The 18,114-nt window shown below is 44.5% G+C and overlaps 1 protein-coding gene across 2 annotated transcripts in view; it reads right to left on the bottom strand.

The window, feature by feature from the left end:
- NSD3 (nuclear receptor binding SET domain protein 3) overlaps nt 1–18,114 on the bottom strand; it is a 119,036-nt gene that overhangs the window by 41,705 nt on the left and 59,217 nt on the right. For both annotated transcript variants that reach the window (XM_058194054.1, XM_058194055.1), the window contains exons 9-12: nt 16,113–16,158; nt 13,063–13,193; nt 8,039–8,167; nt 2,604–2,730 (exon numbers count right to left, since the gene is read on the bottom strand). In XM_058194054.1, coding sequence (XP_058050037.1) covers nt 2,604–2,730; nt 8,039–8,167; nt 13,063–13,193; nt 16,113–16,158 — 433 coding nt within the window. The remainder of the gene's footprint in view (nt 1–2,603; nt 2,731–8,038; nt 8,168–13,062; nt 13,194–16,112; nt 16,159–18,114) is intronic.

Here is an 18,114-nt window from a genome sequence, read left to right as displayed (position 1 = left end):
GGACCCGGAGGGGTTCCGGACGGAGCTTGGGCCATTCCTGAGGGTCTGGCTCACGGCTCGGCTGAGGAACTTGTTGCGGCCTGGGAACAGGCCGCGCGGGGCCTTAGACCGAGTCGTGCCTTTGCGACCTCTGACCCGGCGCAGGTCCCAACCGCTCCTTGGTTCTCCGAGGAGCTGAGAGGATGAAGCGCCAGAGAAGACGCCAGAGAGTTCCTGGAGGTCTAGCCGTTCGAGGCTGATCGGACACTAGTGAAGTCCTATACTAGGACTTACCTAGTGGCATTGAGGAAGCGAGGCGAGCTACGCCTCCTCCTCATTGCATCGGCAGATAACCGCCCAGCCGCCCTGTTTCGGTGACTCGCTCCCTTTACATCAGGGGAGCGGGATGACCCGCTGCAGGGACGTGCTGAGGAGTTTAACGGTTATCTATACGATAAAATCGCTCAGCTTCGGGATGGTCTGGACCAGAATTGCAGTGACGGGTGAGACGGCTGAGGCGGTCTTGGTGACATTTATGGGATGAGTTTGACCCTGTGGCTCCGAGGACATGGACAGGTTGTTGGGTAGGTTGAATGCCACCACGTGTTTATTGGACCTGCCCTCCTGGTTGGTGCTGGCCACTCAGGAGGTGACACGAGGCTGGCTCCAGGCAATTACAAGTGCTTCTTTGGTGGAGGGAGTCTTCCCGGCCGCCTTGAAAGAGGCGGTGGTGAGACCCCTCCTCAAGAAGCCGTCCCTGGACCCGGCTGTTTTAGGTAATTATCGTCCGGTCTCCAACCCTCGCGCGAAGGTTGTAGAAATATGGTGGCATATCAGTTTCCCTACACCTGGATGAAACTGTCTATCTAGACCTGCTCCAGTCCGCTTCCGGCCCGGTTACAGCACTGAGACGGCTTTGGTCGCGTTGGTGGATGATCTCTGGAGGGCCAGGGATAGGGGATGTTCCTCTGCCCTGGTCCTGTTAGACCTCTCAGCGGCTTTTGATACCATCGACCATGGTATCCTGCTGCGCCGATTGGGGGGATTGGGAGTGGGAGGCACCGTTTATCGGTGGTTCTCCTCCTATCTCTCCGATCGGCCGCAGACGGTGTTGACAGGGGGCAGAGGTCGGCCCGCGCGCCTCACTTGTGGTGCCGCAGGGCCGATCCTCTCGCCTTTGTTCAACATCTATATGAAGCCGCTGGGTGAGATCATCAGTGGCTTCGTGTGAGGTACCAGCTGTACGCTGATGACACCCAGCTGTACTTTTCCATACCGGGCCACCCCAACGAAGCTATCGAAGTGTTGTCCCGGTGCTTGGAAGCCGTATGGGTCTGGATGGGGAGAAACAGGCTCAAGCTCAATCCCTCCAAGACAGAGTGGCTGTGGGTGCCGGCATCCCGGTACAGGCAGCTGAGTCCTCGGCTGACTGTTGGGGCGAGTCATTGGCCCCGATGGAGAGGGTGCGCACTTGGGCGCCTCCTGATGAACGGCTGTCTTTGAAGATCATTTGACGGCCGTCTCCAGGAGAGCTTTTTACCAGGTCCGCCTGGTGCGCCAGTTGCGCCCCTTTCTAGACCGGGATGCCCTATGCACGGTCACTCACGCCCTCGTGACGTCTCGCCTGGATTACTGCAATGCTCTCTACATGGGGCTCCCCTTGAAGGGCATCCGGAGGCTGCAGTTAGTTCAGAATGCGGCTGCGGGTTATAGAGGAGCCCTCGTGGCTCCCGTGATGACACCTATCCTGCGCAGACTGCACTGGCTACCTGTGGCCTTCGGGTGCGCTTCAAGGTGTTGGTAACCACCTTTAAAGCGCTCCATGGCATAGGGCGGGTTATCTGGGACCGCCTACTGCTACCGAATACCTCTCACCGACCGTGCGCTCTCACAGAGGGACTCCTCAGGGTGCCGTCAGCTAGACAGTGTCGTCTGGCGGCGCCCAGGGGAAGGGCCTTCTCTGTGGGGGCTCCCACCCTCTGGTACGAACTCCCCCCAGGACTCCGTCAACTTCCGGGCCTCCGAACCTTCCGTCATGAGCTTAAGGCACATTTATTCATGTGTGGAGGACTGGCTTAGATTTTAGATTTTAAATTTAGATTTTAAATTTATAGATTTTTAAATTTACAAGGGTTTAAATTTGGTTTTAAGATTTATATTTCTATTTTTTAATATTTGGCATTAGAATAAGTTTTTTAATAGTTATTTTAATTGTATATAAATGTTTTATGTGCCTGTGAACCGCCCTGAGTCCTTCGGGAGATAGGGCGGTATACAAATTTGAATAAATAAATAAATAAATAAATAAATAAATAATATCCCGGAAAAACAGATATCAAGTTAACGCTAAAACCCTCAGCGCTAAAACACAAATGACTTCAACCATCACACCGCAGAATGTGGGTTGGGCTTAAAATGTTAAATCGCAAACCGTTTCGAAAGAGAAAGCAAGCAAGACTTCGTCGAACAGACGTTCAAAAGCTCTGAACGGATCTTTGTTTAGTCGCGTTCAGAGTTTTTGGGCATTCCAGCCACTTTCTCTCTCTCTCACACACACACACACACACACACACACACACACACACACACACACACAAAGAATAGAAAGAATTTCACTCATTTACCATTTTTGCACTCCAGGCAGATAAACTTCCCATCAGGCTGCGAGCTCAGTCCTAGGCATTCTGTATGAAAGACCCTGTAGCATTCGCCTTCGCAGGAGACGAGAGACTCACCGGTGCTTTCGCAAATCTTAAAAAGAAAAAGGAGAGAGAGAGAGAGAGAGAGAGAGAGAGAGAGAGAGAGAGAGAGAATCCAAATAAAGTCATTGAGTTTATCAAGTTGAAAAGCTACCATATTTTTCAGACTATAAGACGCACCGGAGTATAAGACGCACCAAGATTGTGAAGAGAAAAACAAGAAAAAAAAATGTTTTTGCTCTCCCTGGCCCCCAGGAGCACTCTGCAGGCCTCTCCAACTTTCTGTGCGTCCCGTTTTTGCGAAAAATGGGCCCATTTTTCACAAAAACGGGATGCTCAGAGGGTTTGGGAGGCCTGCAGAGTGCTCCTAGGGGCTGGGGAGGGCAAAAAGCACAATGCGTGGGGGGTTGGGGAGGCCAAAAACGGGTCCATTTTTTGCAAAAGCGGGGCATGCAGAGGGCTTGGGAGGCTTACAGAGTGCTCCTGGGGGCTTGGGAGGGCAAAAACACTCCAGTTTTTGTGAAAAATGGGCCTGTTTTTGGCTTCCCAAATGCCCCAACGCATCGTATTTTTGCTGTCCCGAGACCCCAGGAGCACTCTGCAGGCCTCCCAAGCCCTGCGCACCACATTTTTGAAAAAAAAACAAAAACCAGGCTTGTTTTTGGTGAAAATGGGACGTGCATGGTGGGGTTCTGGGAGGCCAAAAATGGCTGTATTCAGTGTATAAGATGCACCAACATTTCCACCCACTTTTAGGGTGTTTTCATGCTGGGTTATCGTACCATTTTCAAGGTTCCTTTACTATAGAAATACTTTTCAGAGACCAGCACATCCCACAGGGGACAAGATACACTGATGGAAAGACATCAGCCGTGGAACAAAAGCAGGGTGTCGAGGCCAGCTCCGGCTCGACATATGACGCTACAGGGGTACGGATCATGGGAGCAGCCCCTAATCAAAGATCCAAAGGGATAACATATCAAGGACTTGTTTGAGGGCTGCAGGGATCTGCGTTTGGCAAGCATGGGAAAGGAATCTGCACACCGGTGGCCGGGATAGAGGGAGATGAGGGCTGGGCGTTAGAAAGAGCTGCTTTAGTTCCGGGATTTAGCAGATGACGTGGCAGCTGAGGCTGTCAGACGAGGAGGGAGAGAGCAACCGGGCGTCCAATCAACGGAGCAGTTCAGCCATGGGGCGGGGCATGAACAGCGCGGGATGTTTAAAAAGGTGCTGAGAGGCAGAAGTTCTCACCTCTGACTTTATACAGAAAGACCTCGACTTTTACTGAGACCCGGTTTGTATAGCAGACCCAATAAAAGAAGTCACTATCGGAAAGGAAACCGGAAAGAGGCACTGATAGTCTGCGCCGTATTTTCGTTTTATTCATCCTATTTATGTTTAAACTCAGCTGAACGAGAAGACTCTGAATATATTTTCTTTTTCTGTTTGCAAACTCGTTTTTTTTAAAAAAAGTTTTGCAGTGCTGATTAACTTGCCAAGTAGTTGCTCACTTATTCTAACAAAAGAATTGATCCTCTTTGAGTGGGTGAAAGAGGACGCTCTAATATGGCGGGGAATGAAAACCTGCCACTAGATGGCAGCAGATAATCCAGACACAGAGAGGTGGGAGGGGAGAGAGAGAGAGGAAGAGAGTGAGACGAAGAGGAAGAGAGAGAGAAAGAGGGGGGAGTGAGAGTGAGAGAGAAAGGGAGAGGAAGAGAAAGAGAGAAAGGAAGGGAGAGGAGGGAGAGAGAGAAGAGGGAGAGGAGAGAGAAAGGAGAGAAAGAGAGAGAGAGGAAGGGAGGGAGGGAGAGAGACAGAGGGGGAGAGAGAGGGAGGAGGGAAGGAGAGAGAGGAAGAGAGAGAGAGAGAGGAGGGAGGGAGGGAGTAGGAGAGAGAGAGAAAGAAGGGGAGGGGGAGGAATAGGAAGAGAAAGAGGGAGAGGGAGGGGGAGGGAGAGAGAGGAAGAGAGAGAAAAGAGGGGAGGAGAAGAAGAGAAAGAGTAAGAGAGAGAGGAGGAGGAAGGGAGAGGGAGAGAGAGAAAGAGAGAGAAAGATTCTCTGAACAGTGTGGATGTGGCTGATAACTGCTGACTGAAATTATCTGAGAGTCCATCCATCCATCCAGCTTCCCACTCTTCCAAATCCATAAGGACTTCCAAGGGATGTCCTCTATTGCTGTGAAAGGTGGTGTTGTTTTTTTTTCTGGGTTAGTCGAGACCAGCATGAGGGAGACACCCAAGGAAAATCAGTGGATATTCCCTGAGGGGAAGCAGCATCTTAAATATCCCGAAAACACCCGAGGAACATTTCTTGGGGAGCTTTCCAAAAGAGCTGGAGGTTAGGGCCAACAAGCAGGATGTCAGTTCTTTGTTCTTATGGTCAGCTTCCCTCTCTTGAACTTAAGGGAGCAATTACTCTTCACGAGATCGTGCCATCTAAGGCAGGGGTCTCCAACCTTGGCTGAGGGACTCTGGGAGTTGAAGTCCACAAATCTTAAAGGGACCAAGGTTGGAGACCCCTGATCTAAGACGTTCCCTTTATTTGTGGGTCAGTTTAATTAAGGTGATGGAATCTGTTTTCTTGAAGAAGGCATCTTAAAACTAACAAGGGGCGGGGGAGAGAAACTAATTTTCTTTTCCACTGAAGCAAGCAAGCAAGAAGAAATAAATGTGAAATATGGACAGGGACCCAGGCAAAGGAGCTGTACAAATCAGGTGGAGCCACATCCCGACTGAAGGTGAGAAGAAAAGAAATAAAGATAAAACAATCAAACGCATCTCTGAGAAGACCTGGATGTGATTAGACTATAAAATAACGAAGGACCCTTAATGTAAAAAAAATATATAGGGATATAACCTGTAAATGCACTTCAAACTAAGATTTTTAAGGAGACGGATGCAAATTAAATCAACCTACAGGTACTTACAACAGTTTGGTTAGTGACCATTCAGAGTTACAACGGCACCAGAAAAGGCGACATGACCATTTTTCACTTGTGACCGTGGTAGGATCGGAGGTGGGTTTCAGCAGGTTCTGACCAGTTCTGGAGAACCAGTAGCAGAAATTTTGAGTTGTTCAGAGAACCGGCCCCCATCTATTCTCTGCCTCCCAAGTCCCAGCTGATCGGGAGGAAATAGGGATTTTGCAGTAACCTTCCCCTGGAGTGGGGTGGGAATGGGGATTTTGCAGCATCCTTCCCCTGGAGTGGGGTGGGAATGGAGACTTTACAGTATCCTTCCCCTGGAGTGGGGTGGGAATGGAGACTTTACAGCATCCTTCCCCTGGAGTGGGGTGGGAATGGAGACTTTACAGTATCCTTCCCCTGGAGTGGGGTGGGAATGGAGATATTACAGTATCTTTCCCCTGGAGTGGGGTGGGAATGGAGATATTACAGTATCCTTCCCCTGGAGTGGGGTGGGAATGGAGACTTTACAGTATCCTTCCCCTGGAGTGGGGTGGGAATGGAGACTTTTCAGTATCCTTCCCCTGGAGTGGGGTGGGAATGGAGATATTACAGTATCTTTCCCCTGGAGTAGGGTGGGAATGGAGATATTACAGTATCCTTCCCCTGGAGTGGGGTGGGAATGGAGACTTTACAGTATCCTCCCCCTGGAGTGGGGTGGGAATGGGGATTTTGCAGTATCCTTCCCCTGGATTGGGGAGGGAATGGAGATTTTGCAGTATCCTTCTCCTGCCATGCCCACCAAGCCACACCCACAGTAGTAGAGCCAGTAGTAAAAACTTTTTGAAACCCGCCACTGGGTAGCATCTCAATGGTCATGTGGTTTACATTCGGATTCTTGAAAACCGACTCACATTTATGACAATTGGCAGTGTCCTGGGGTGTACGTGTGTGTGTGTCTCGTGATCTCTTTTTGCGACTTTTTGACAAGCTGAGTCAGTAGGGAAGCCAGATTCACTTAACAACCGGGTTACTAATTTAACAAACTGCAGCGCTTCACTTAAAACAAATTTGGCAAGAAAAATCATAAGGCGGGGCAAAACCCACTTAACAAATTTCTCACTTAAAATTTTTGGGCTCTTTTGTGGTCGTAAGTTTAGGGCTATTTTGTTTTTATTTGTTGTTTTTTTTTAATTTGTTTGTTTGTTATTCCTTATAATTTGACCTTTTGGTATTTGTCGTTGTTTGAGCTTTTGGTAAAGGTGATTCAAGAGAAATGAAACACCGTATTTTTCCATCTATAAGACGCCCCCATTTATAAGACACCCCCCGTGTTTCATGTAGTTTCTTGTAGTAAGCAGACTACAAGCCACTGCTGTGCAGAAGCCATCGGGTTTCGAGTGAGTAATACAACAAGAACAGGAAATGCATCGCAGGAACAATGGAGATGAAATCTAGGATGGCAACGTGATACAGGAAGCAACTACAATAGAGAGGGATGATAAAGCTGCATATTAGAGCAGGGGTCTCCAACCTTGGCAACTTTAAGACTTGTGGACTTCAACTCCCAGAATTCCTCAGCCAGCTTTGCTGGCTGAGGAATTCTGGGTGTTGAAGTCCACAAGTCTTAAAGTTGCCTGTTGCGGTCCACCAGCAGCCTGTGGAGCTGGCAACTGAGTCAGACAGCGATGAGGCTGAAGAAGAGCGTGGGCCAGTCCTGGAGGCTGGGGAAGGCCCAGATGAGAGCTATGCGTCAGAGGCAGAGGTGGGGTCAGGGCCATTGGGGAGTGAGGTGCGGACTCCAGAGCCTCCAGAGGCTGACAGTAGTGAGGCAAAGGAACAGGAGGAGCCTGTTCCTAATGCACACATGAGAAGAGCTGCCAGAAGGCAAGAGCAGCTCAAGCAAAGAGGACGACTCGGGAGTAGGACCAAGAGATGATTGGCCCCTCCCATAAGGCTTAAAAGACCAGCAACGGCGTTTGGGCTCTTTGCCAGAAAACAACATTGATAGCTTTGTCTTGTTGCATTTATTTTGTATCGGTGTCTTCTGAACTTTTGCCAAGAAAGGCCTTTGGCAGTTTGTCTAATTGGATCAAGGTTGGTGATAGGACTGAGAAATTTGCGTTGGGAGGAATTTGCTTTATTTTAGTTGGACTATGCTGAGAATGAAGTCATTCTCAGCTGTTCGAATAAAGTTTGTTTATTTTTACACTGACTTGAGTTTCCTACTACCTACTTGGGCCTGGGTCACAACACTGCCAAGGTTGGAGAGCTCTGTAGTAGAGGCCTATCCAGCATCTGCAGCCTTCTCATCTCGGCCTCCTGTGTACAAGACGCCCTTCCATTTTCAAGTAAATATTTTAAAGAAAAAGTGGTGTCTTAATACATGGAAAAAAATGGGTAAATGATCAGGATCACAGCCATAACTTATTCCCAGATTTGCACTTTTCATTTACCTGGCAAACAGTGTCCCTCTTACTTGTCCCTGAACCTCTTCTTGACAAACTCGAATCCACCGACTGGACGTCAGAAACATCAGCATCTGCTGTAGCCAGTGGGCTGTCTGACTGTTTTCCAAAACTACCCTAAAAATAAAGCAGGCGCAGTTGTTTTCGTTTTTTTTTTATAGAAGAGCTCCATAAATAAGAATCAGTGTAAATCCAGTTCATTAAAGGGACAACAAAACAAAACGAAACAGCTAACTGTTTCCATAACTTCTTTGAGCTCTAACTTTGGGTCAATTAAAATGCCGTCCTTGGTATAATTTCATCTAACCTAAAGACGAAATTTGCAGAAGGATGAATACATTGCCTGGATGAGGAAAGTTAATTCTGTTTAAACAAACATATATCTCTTTGCAAAATTCGTTCTACCCAATTTGGAAAGGGGACACATAGGGGAAAATATTAGGCATAGCTACCCATATCAAAACAACTTACCTTATACCAGAATCTGAAAATAACATTTGACACAGCATAGTACTTAAGCAAAATGGCTCGGTTGAGATCGGCACAGGTGGGACTGATTGGAGTAGATTGTAGGGATGATACCAAAATATAATTTTTTCATATTTTATTTTTCTATATATTAAATCAGGGGTCTCCAACCTTGGCAACTTTAAGCCTGCTGGACTTCAACTCCCAGAATTCCTCTGGGCTTAAAGTTGCTAAGGTTGGAGAGCCCTGTATTAAATTACTGTATTTTACTCCAATTCCGTTTTAAATTGTTTTTATCAGATTTTAGTAATGATTTGGAATCTGGAACTCTGCACTTTGATATGGCCCAAGGGCTAATCAATAAAGTGAAGTAAAAGTAAACTATAGCGTAATCACAAGGTCCAGTTTCCAAATAGAAGCCTTGAACCGAGCATTAAATAAAAAATATGCTACATTTTCTACCTTCTTGAAAAACTATGGAACAAGTTATTTAAGTTCAAAGCATTGACTTGTGTCTGGCCTTCTTCATAGGGAGCTTCTCATCAGCATGTGATGGTGGTTGCCCATGGAAAGTGGATTAGTATCATCATTGTAAATGTCTACAGAGAGAAGCGGGGCATTTAATGACACTAAAAGAGAAACCAAGCCGCCCAGAACTCTGAAGATATAACGGTAGAAAAATCTGGTCCCTAAAATGCAGATCCGTCAGCTTTATAATCCAACAGAATTTCTTCCCTTTCAGAAGAAATCAGAAAATAATATAATATTTATTTTAATATATCTTTACAATAATTATTATATTATTATTATCTAGTATAATAATACAGGAGGCTAGGAGGCTAGGTGGCTCGGGAGCTAAGATGCTGAGCTTATCAATCAGAAAGGTCGCCGGTTCGAATCCCTGGTATAGGTCTCCTGCGTGAGCTGAGGGTTGGACTACATGACCTCCAAAGTCCCTTCCAACTCTGTTATAATGTGCCCAGTTACAATGACTATAAGGAGGGACCACATGGCCAGTTTTGCCTTATTGGGGCTCATCAGATGTGGGTAGCAACCTTGTTTCCCTGAAAATAAGAACTATCCAGTAAATAAGACCTAGCGTGTTTTATGTGTGTGCCTAATATAAGCCCTCCCCCCCCCAAAATGAGCCCTACTTAAGAGCCTGCCCAGCCTCCTGGTTGCTTGAGGTGCCGTGGTCACGCACAAGGTGAGGCGGGGTGGTGACGGAACTGCCCCATATGCCCCACACCGGCTTGCCTCAGGGCCCCCATAGCCAGGCCATCCACGCCCCAACACCAGCTTTGTGGCAGCAGCACCACCGGCGGCCATGCACAACAGAAGCACCTATGGCCATCGGCCCACTTCTTCTGTTTGCTCGTGGCTGCAACGGAGGAGGAGGCTGAGGGACATGTTGGTGCTGTGGCCATGAGGCAAGGCAGATGTCAGGGCATGGATGGCCTCGCGGCGGGGGCCCCGAGGTAAGCTGGTGCAGGGCGCATTGGGCAGTTCTACCCCCGCCTAGTGGCAGCGGCACTGGCACACCCTCCTGCCCTTCCACAAACAAGTAGAAGAAGTGGGCCTTTTGTAAAAAAAATAAGCCCTGCTCCAATAATAAGTCCTAGTGCTTATTTTGGGGCTCAAGAGAAAATAAGACCTGATCTTATTTTTGTGGAAACACGGATAGATGCTATTCTATGAGGTTCCAATCCCATGTGTGGGATTCATGGACATAAGCTTTCGTAATGTGGTCAGGAACCTTTTCCCCTCCCCAGAATTATTCACCACCCTTTGGCAAATAAATCTACCCCACTAGCTGTCCTCTCTCGTCTTATCATCCTTTCTAGGCAGGGGTAAAATGCTACCGAATTCCGGTAGCGATCGTTGCCGGTAGTTTGGCGATCTGGTAGCGATGGCGGAGCAAAGCTCTGCCCTCCCGCCCAGGTGTCATTAGTTCCTGGTTTTAACCAGGAAGTAATGTGTTTTTACCTTCTACGCATGCGTATGTGCAGAAGGCGTATGTGCAGAAGGTATGTGCAGAATGTGATGCGTGCGCGGGGCACGTGTACGCCCGAGCCGGCAAGGAAGGGAAGTAAATTTTACCCCTGTTTCTAGAGCTCTCTCTAACACTCCTATTGCTTTCTGTAGAGTCCTCGTAATAGCTTCATAGGTAACAATGCTAACTGGGATCAGAAAGTCCTTTCTGTTAAGTGACATGGCTGAAAAGCGCAATAGCACGTGATTAATGCTGACTGACGATAGCGGTTCTAACACTCCCAGTTATGGTCGTTCAGCAAATCCTGAGAAATCATTAAGCACGATGTCACTTGATCGCCATTTGTGACTTCCTGCTGGCTTCCCCAGTGCTGGCAGTGGAGGTCACAAATGGCAATCACGTGCATGCAAGCCCGGTTGCCAAGTGTCTGAACTGTGATGCTTGTTGCAATGCCACAATGGTTGCAACTATGAGGACACGTCGTAAGCCCCCTTCCTTTAGTGCCATCGTTACTTCAAACAAGGGGTCATTTAATAAGGACTACTTGCATTCTCTCTACTCTTCCTCTTACTCCACTGAGTATCCTCCGGTATTATTAATTTTCCATTAATAGCAACTTTATTGTTATATTGGCACAAATTAAGGATACAGATTGCATTTCCCCCTAATTTGACAGTACTGAAAGTTATATACTCTATAGACCACTGCCTGATTTGAATTTTGTTACTATTATCTTGATAAATATGCCCTGTGTACTATACTGAACCCTCACTGTATGTCACTTGAGTCCCCATATGCAAAATATAACTTTCTTGGTTTAATTTCTTTCCCTTTTTTAAAAGAATGGTGCTTTATAACTCCAAATACATGCATGAAGATATTCTGGGTTGGGGGTCATCTGACAGAACTCTAACAAATATGAAAAAAAAAAAGAGGGGAAAGTGGAATCTGACAGACAAGAAAATGAAATTATTAATTTTCTTATAGTACTTCCCTGGGTTAGTCTCAATCCTCTCTTAAATCATTCTCTAGCCCAGGGGTCTGCAACCTTAAACATTCTAAGAGCCATTTGGACCCGTTTCCCGCAGAAAAGAAAACACCGGGAGCCACAAAACCCTTCTTGTGCCTGACTATTTCCTGAGCCGCCACAGAACTAGCATATGTAGTTGAATGAAACGTTCTGTTTTCTTCTGAAACTTTTCTTTTCTTGGATTTATCCATGGCTGGCCTACCGGGGGTTGAAAAGCTCAATAAATCGCGTGCTGGCGGGTGTTGCACATTGGCGGTTGTGATGCCTATTTTGAGTGCCAGGGAGCCACAGCAGAGGGGTGAAAGAGCCACATGCGGCTCCAGAGCTGCAGGTTGCTGACCCCTGCTCTAGCCCAAATTGCTTTGCTGCTATCCCTGATCAGGACTGGTTTTGTTTTGGTTTTTTTTTTTTTATTTATATCCCGCCCTTCTCCGAAGACTCAGGGCGGCTTACATGGTTAAGATTCATATGGTTATGAATCACTTCCTTCTCTTCCTTTTTGGTGGCAGGATACGCATCAAAAAATGTCTCTCTAAACCAGGGGTCTCCAACCTTGGTCCCTTTAAGACTTGTGGACTTCAACTCCCAGAGACCCTCAGCCAGCAAAGCTTGGAGTTGAAGTCCACAAGTCTTAAAGGGATCAAGGTTGGAGACCCCTGCTCTAAACAATCCCACCATGTTTAATTTCTCAGGCACCTTGGCTTCAGGTGAGACCTAGAGGAATTTTGGGAAGACTGCTGACGTTTTATTTTCCCCTACCTCTGCAATTAATGATGGATTTTTGAATATTAAGAACTAATAATCATGTTATTATTATTAAGATACGGGAAAGTTAAGGATAGAGACATTGCTGCTCGCAGGCCTCACCAAACTTATCTTCTGTCTTTGCCAACCTAAAAATAAAATACGTCTTAAGATTTCTCTGATTTGAATCTTTCTTGACTATTTCCTGTCATGTAAAAATCAAAAATTCTTTGTAGAATAGAATTTTAAACAATGCAGAGAAAAGCAATGTTTCAGCCCTAACCCAACCACCATCATCAAGCTAGTGCTAACAGTGATAGGTTAACTGTTCTATTTAGTGTTCTGGGCCAACTCTTTCCATTTTGTTTGTTTAAAAGCTATAATTTTCATGTTTGTTCTCAGCCTTGACTGCAGCAGCATTTTATGTAATGCCACCTTTTTTTTTTTTGACATTTTCCTTTTTCAGTGCAGAGAAAAAACTACCAAACAATAACACTCGGAATACAGAATTCAACAGATCTTTAAGGAAGGAGAAGTTAATGTAACTTAACTGCACTTAAGTCAATGTTGCTTACGCTTGCCTGATGTCAAAAATCCGTTTCTTGTCAAAATGGGATGTTTTTGTACCTCGTTTACAATTGTGTTTGCAAACAAAACATATTCAAAGAAGATTAGCAGCCACAAACATCTCACTCCCAAGGTTTTAATCATAAAGCAATCTGTGAAACGCATTTATCAAATTATTTGTCAGTTTCAAAGCTGAGGCTGAATAAATACCTGTATATCATTAAGTCCTCTTGAATCAGAATCGGAGGTATCTCTGTAAGCTGAGTTAGCCAATTCTACATCTGTGGAGGCCCGACTTCTTTTCTTTAGAGGTTTACAAGAATCGGAAATCTCACTGGCACCTTAACACAACACACTGGAATTAATCCTAAAAGACCTCTCAAATATGTAAGCTACTGAAAGAGAAAGTAAGAACAATGCCAAGAGAACTAGCCAAACAGCACACTTGATTTAAAAGCTTTTCAAATTTACAACTCTTCTACTTTTTTTTAATTTTTTGTTAACAATAAGCTAATCTATGATTTTAAAAGCAGGGCTTTCCCAATGCAACAATGCTATTAACTGTTGGATAGGGGATACACAGTGTATCTTCTGTTCATTTATACCTTATCTTCCAAATTAAAATCCTCCCAAGGCAGCTCACAATGTAAGAACTAAAAGCAATCACACAATGGGATGAACTGTTTCAAAAACAGAGTGGAAAGTCAGAATCGGAACAATATTGCTTAATGATAAAATAGTTTTTTTAGCATTTTTTTTTCAAAGGCTGGAGAGTGAGGCATGCGCTGATTCGTGGTTTATTTGGGTATTTTATTTTGACAACACTTTAAGGTTCCTTATCCCTTCCCGTATGTGAAATGCAATCTCAGAAGCCATTAGCACTGAATACACATGATCAAACTAACACGAAATCAAACATCCTTCTGTACCTAGATCTGAATGGTATCCATTACATTACAGTGCCTTGGAGGAAGCAAGCAGAAATGCTTGGTCTCAGTGTCACCAAATTTGGAGGAAGGAGGCCGAAGTGAAAGTTTTCTCCTTCCCATCTTAGCCTATGCCCTGGACAGGAAGCATGGCAAATGTGGGACTTCAAAGAACTATCTGAAGCAGGCCTAAATCCCAGCCATTCTAATCTTTAACCCAGGGGTGAAATTCAGCAGGTTCTGACAGGTTCTGCAGAACCAGTAGTGGAAATTTAAGAGTAGTTTGGAGAACCGGCAAATACCACCTCTGGCTGGCCCCAGAATGGGAAGGGAATGGGGATTTTGCAATATCCTTCTCCCAGGAGTGGGGAGGGAATGGGGATTTTGCAGTATCCTTCCCCCAGGAGTGGGAAGGGAATGGGGATTTTGCAGTATCCTTCCCCCAGGAGTGGGAAGAGAATGGAGTTTTTGCAATATCCTTTCCCTGGAGTAGGGAGGGAATGGGGATTTTGCAGTATCCTTCTCCCAGGAGTGGGGAGGGAATGGAGATTTTGCAGTATCCTTCCCCCAGGAGTGGGGAGAGAATGGAGTTTTTGCAATATCCTTCCCCTGGAGTAGGGAGGGAATGGGGATTTTGCAGTATCCTTCTCCTGGAGCGTGGAGGGAATGGGGATTTTGCAATATCCTTCCCAAGGAGTGGGGAGGGAATGGAGATTTTGCAGTATCCTTCCCCTGCAACACCCACCAAGCCACGCCCACCCTAAAGTTGTTATGTTCCCGTAAACCAGGGTGGATAAAAATCGATGATTTTTTTTTTAAATCCGATTTTTTAAATTTTAAATTGGGTTTTCTAAAATTTAAATCCGATTTTTTTTTTGGTCAAATTTATTATAATAATGCTTTGGGAATAAAAATCTATCTAAAGATAGTTTTCTATTTAAGATACATTAATAGTTTAGATTATTCAGCATGAAATGGAGCTTAGATATGTAGCATGAGGCTGTAGATTCTACAATATTTATCCTATTTTTCGGAGTATAAGACACACTGTAGTATAAGACGCATCTTAGTTTTTGGGGAGGAAAAGAAGAAAAAAGCTGATTGGCAGGTGTATCGGCCTCCCGGAATACCCCCAGTCAGCTGTTCCCAGAGGTGAATTTTAGCAACAGGTTCCTTGGTTGTGAGCTCTTTGCCTTGCTTTTTTTTCAGCCTCTGAAAGCCTTTGAAACAGCTTCAGAAAAAAAGCCTCTGAAGCTCTGTTTGGGGGCTTTTTTTCTGAGGCTTCATTTCTGATGCTTTTTTCAGCCTCTGAAACCCCCGTTTGAGAAACTGGCCGGGGCTACATTCGGAGTATAAGACACACCCAGATTTTCACCCTTTTTTGGGGGTGGGGGGGAAGATGCGTCTTATACTCCAAAAAATACGGTACATTTTTTAGTAAACTCATTCAATGAATCCAAGCTCTGCAAGCTGAGATAACATGCACTGCATGGATGCATTCACCCAACTTCACAGCACAGACGACAGCTGCTCTTTAAAAATTAGGATTTAAATTGAGTTGATTTCAATCAAGTCTTTTTACTAGTGATTTAAATAGCCTGCTTGAATTCCGTTGATGTCAGGGGCAAATAACCAGAGGCATTCATGGGAATTCAAAGCAGAGAACTATTTATTACTCCTAACTCTACACAAGAATATAGTCAAGTAACAGTAAACTTTGGTGCTAGACAAGAGTCAATAGAATTCATGGGGAGGCTGGATTTGGGTCTCTTGCAACAGCGCAATGATTTCCAAACTGATAACACACTTAACCCTGCCTTCTAGTTTGCCTGCTCTTCTCCAATAGTTGACTCTTATCTAGCCCAATTTAGTGTTGGTCTTTGGTTGATTAGATTCTTGTGTGTAGGTATGAGCAATAAATTAAATAACTGGAGTTTAATGTGTGCTTCCCACTCTTCCAGCCTGATAAAGCTTCACAGCATATAATAAATTTGAAAACCATACGCCTCAAGTCTTTCTGAAGAAATGAACTTTTGATATACAGCAAAACCACGTGTTCCACACCCAAGGCTGGAACTCACTCCAGTAATTATTCTTGTTGTGGAGATTTAAGAGAGGGTGTTTGTGCTTTCATTTTGCGCATTTTCAAGCCTGCGTTGTCAGAGACTCCGCTTCACTGCCTTTTGACACGACCTGGTTACCGAGGGGTTAGCGTGACAATAAACTAAATTTATGCAGCAGTATAGACCCAAGAATGTTATTTCACAAGTCTGTCAAAAAGTTTTAGGGACTGGAGAAACAAGACAAACCACAAGAAATAAAGGCCACACTAACCTTTTTGTAAGCCAGTCTTCACTGCTGCCTGTGGGGCTGTTTCTACCTGTTTATAGATAGGAAAATGAGGGGTTAGTAAAGACATTTCTTGTTCCCTAGTACAAAGGAGGAAATGTAAATTCAATGCAAGCAGTTAGTATATAAGGAATCACACTTAAGAGTTCTTTTTTTTCCCCCCTTCCACCCATAACCCAAATATATACCGTGTTTCCCCGAAAATAAGACCGGGTCTTATATTATTTTTTGCTCCAAATGATGCATTAGGGCTTATTTTCTGGTTAGGTCTTATTTTGAGGGAAAATACCGTACTACTAATCGCGTCCATCTGGCTGATGATCTGAAGTGGGGCTTATTTTTGGGGGGTAGGGCTTATATTACAAGCATCTTGAAAAATCATGCTAGGGCTTATTTTCCGATTGAGTTCTTATTTTCGGGGAAACAGGGTATAGATTTCTCTTTTTGTGGGTTTAATTAAGACTGCCTTCCCTGAACAACATAAAAAGGGGCTTGTCTGTTTGCTTCAGAATCATTCAATGTGTGCGTGGTTTTTATTTTTTTGTCCAAGAACCAAATTCAGGGGTTAGGGGTAGGGCGAGCCTTGAGCTAGAGGAAAGGGGAAAATAAATAAAAATAAAAACGATAAGCTGTGAAAGGAGAGAAAAGCAGGACGCTCAAGTTCCAAATGACGTTTTTAACTTACGGCCCTGTTTTGAAGCCAGAGCTTCTGAGGTCATGGGTTTCTCCTCTGTATAGAATTCTGCAAAGGCAGAAGGGGGAAGGAAGCCGTGCAAATGCACTGCAGGCCTCTATACAGCCGGAAGCAACGTCGACACAGCGCATGGATCTAGGCTGGTTGGTGACCTTGTGAAATCCCTTCCAGGCGTTTTGTATTTCTGTGCCTTGGATCCTACATAGAGAGGTTGGTTTTCGGCAGGGGAACACCCAAGTTGTGAATTTGGTAGTGGCAAAGCGGCTTCTTGGGTAAAGGTCTCACTTTTTTTTTTTAAAAAAAGGCTAAAACTCGTGATTTGAAAAATAAAAATAAAATAAAAGTTTTCCATAAGGTGATTTACATAGGCAGGTTAAGAAACACATCTCGAAATATTTATTAAGGATTGTCCTATAATGTTTGAAAAATATTTTATTTCGTTGTACAATGGATAAAAACATACAATAGAAGGATTTGTATAGGATACAATTGATAATACAAATATAAAATCTAGACAATCACTTGTATTTTGCTATCACTCACTTGCAACAGAATTAACATTTGTCTTTCTCAGTTGAACTTAATATTCCAGTTGTCATCTTAAAATTTGAAAGGATGCAGAATTAATCTGGAAAGTCACTGATATGAACAACAAATATGGTTGCTGAATCCTAAAATATCAGTATGCCTTTCTGAACATATTACATATTCAAGCTTATGCAATACAGTGCTTCTCTCATTAAGCTTTCCTATATGCTTTTCCTGAAAACACCAGTACAATATACTATGTTGATTTAATTAGTTCCATAGTATAAGGCAAGCAAAGATTACTTGGGGAATGAGTTGTTTTTTTTAATTAAAAAAAAACACACCAAAACCCGTGTTGAAATTTTCTTCCTTTAAAGTCACTACTTTGGAAATCCAACCCAGGAAAAGTATTGCTGGGACCGCAAAGCCAAAGTTAAAAGCCAGAAGAATGAACCGGTATTTTAAACAGAACATAGCTAGCAAAAAAATAATAAGAACAATTTTTTAAAAAAAAATACCATATGTAACATTTATTAGAAGTTGTCGTCTTGGAACTTTTTCAAATGATTTGGGCTGTTAGGGAAAGTGTGTTGTACTTGATATTCCAAAATAAATTTCCTTTGAATTAAAAAAAAAAAAAGGAGCCTACCCAAATGGTCGAGAAAACCCAAAATGTAATATAACCTTCTTGAAACATGCAGAGAATCCACAGACAGCATGAATGGCACAACGAAGCAACTTAACACACCCCTCTTGACTTGCAAC

The sequence above is a fragment of the Ahaetulla prasina genome, chromosome 9 (assembly GCF_028640845.1).
Source record: "Ahaetulla prasina isolate Xishuangbanna chromosome 9, ASM2864084v1, whole genome shotgun sequence".
In the NCBI taxonomy this organism is placed as follows: Eukaryota; Metazoa; Chordata; class Lepidosauria; order Squamata; family Colubridae; genus Ahaetulla; species Ahaetulla prasina.
Note: the sequence above shows the minus strand (reverse complement) of the source record. Positions and strands in the feature narration are given on the sequence as shown.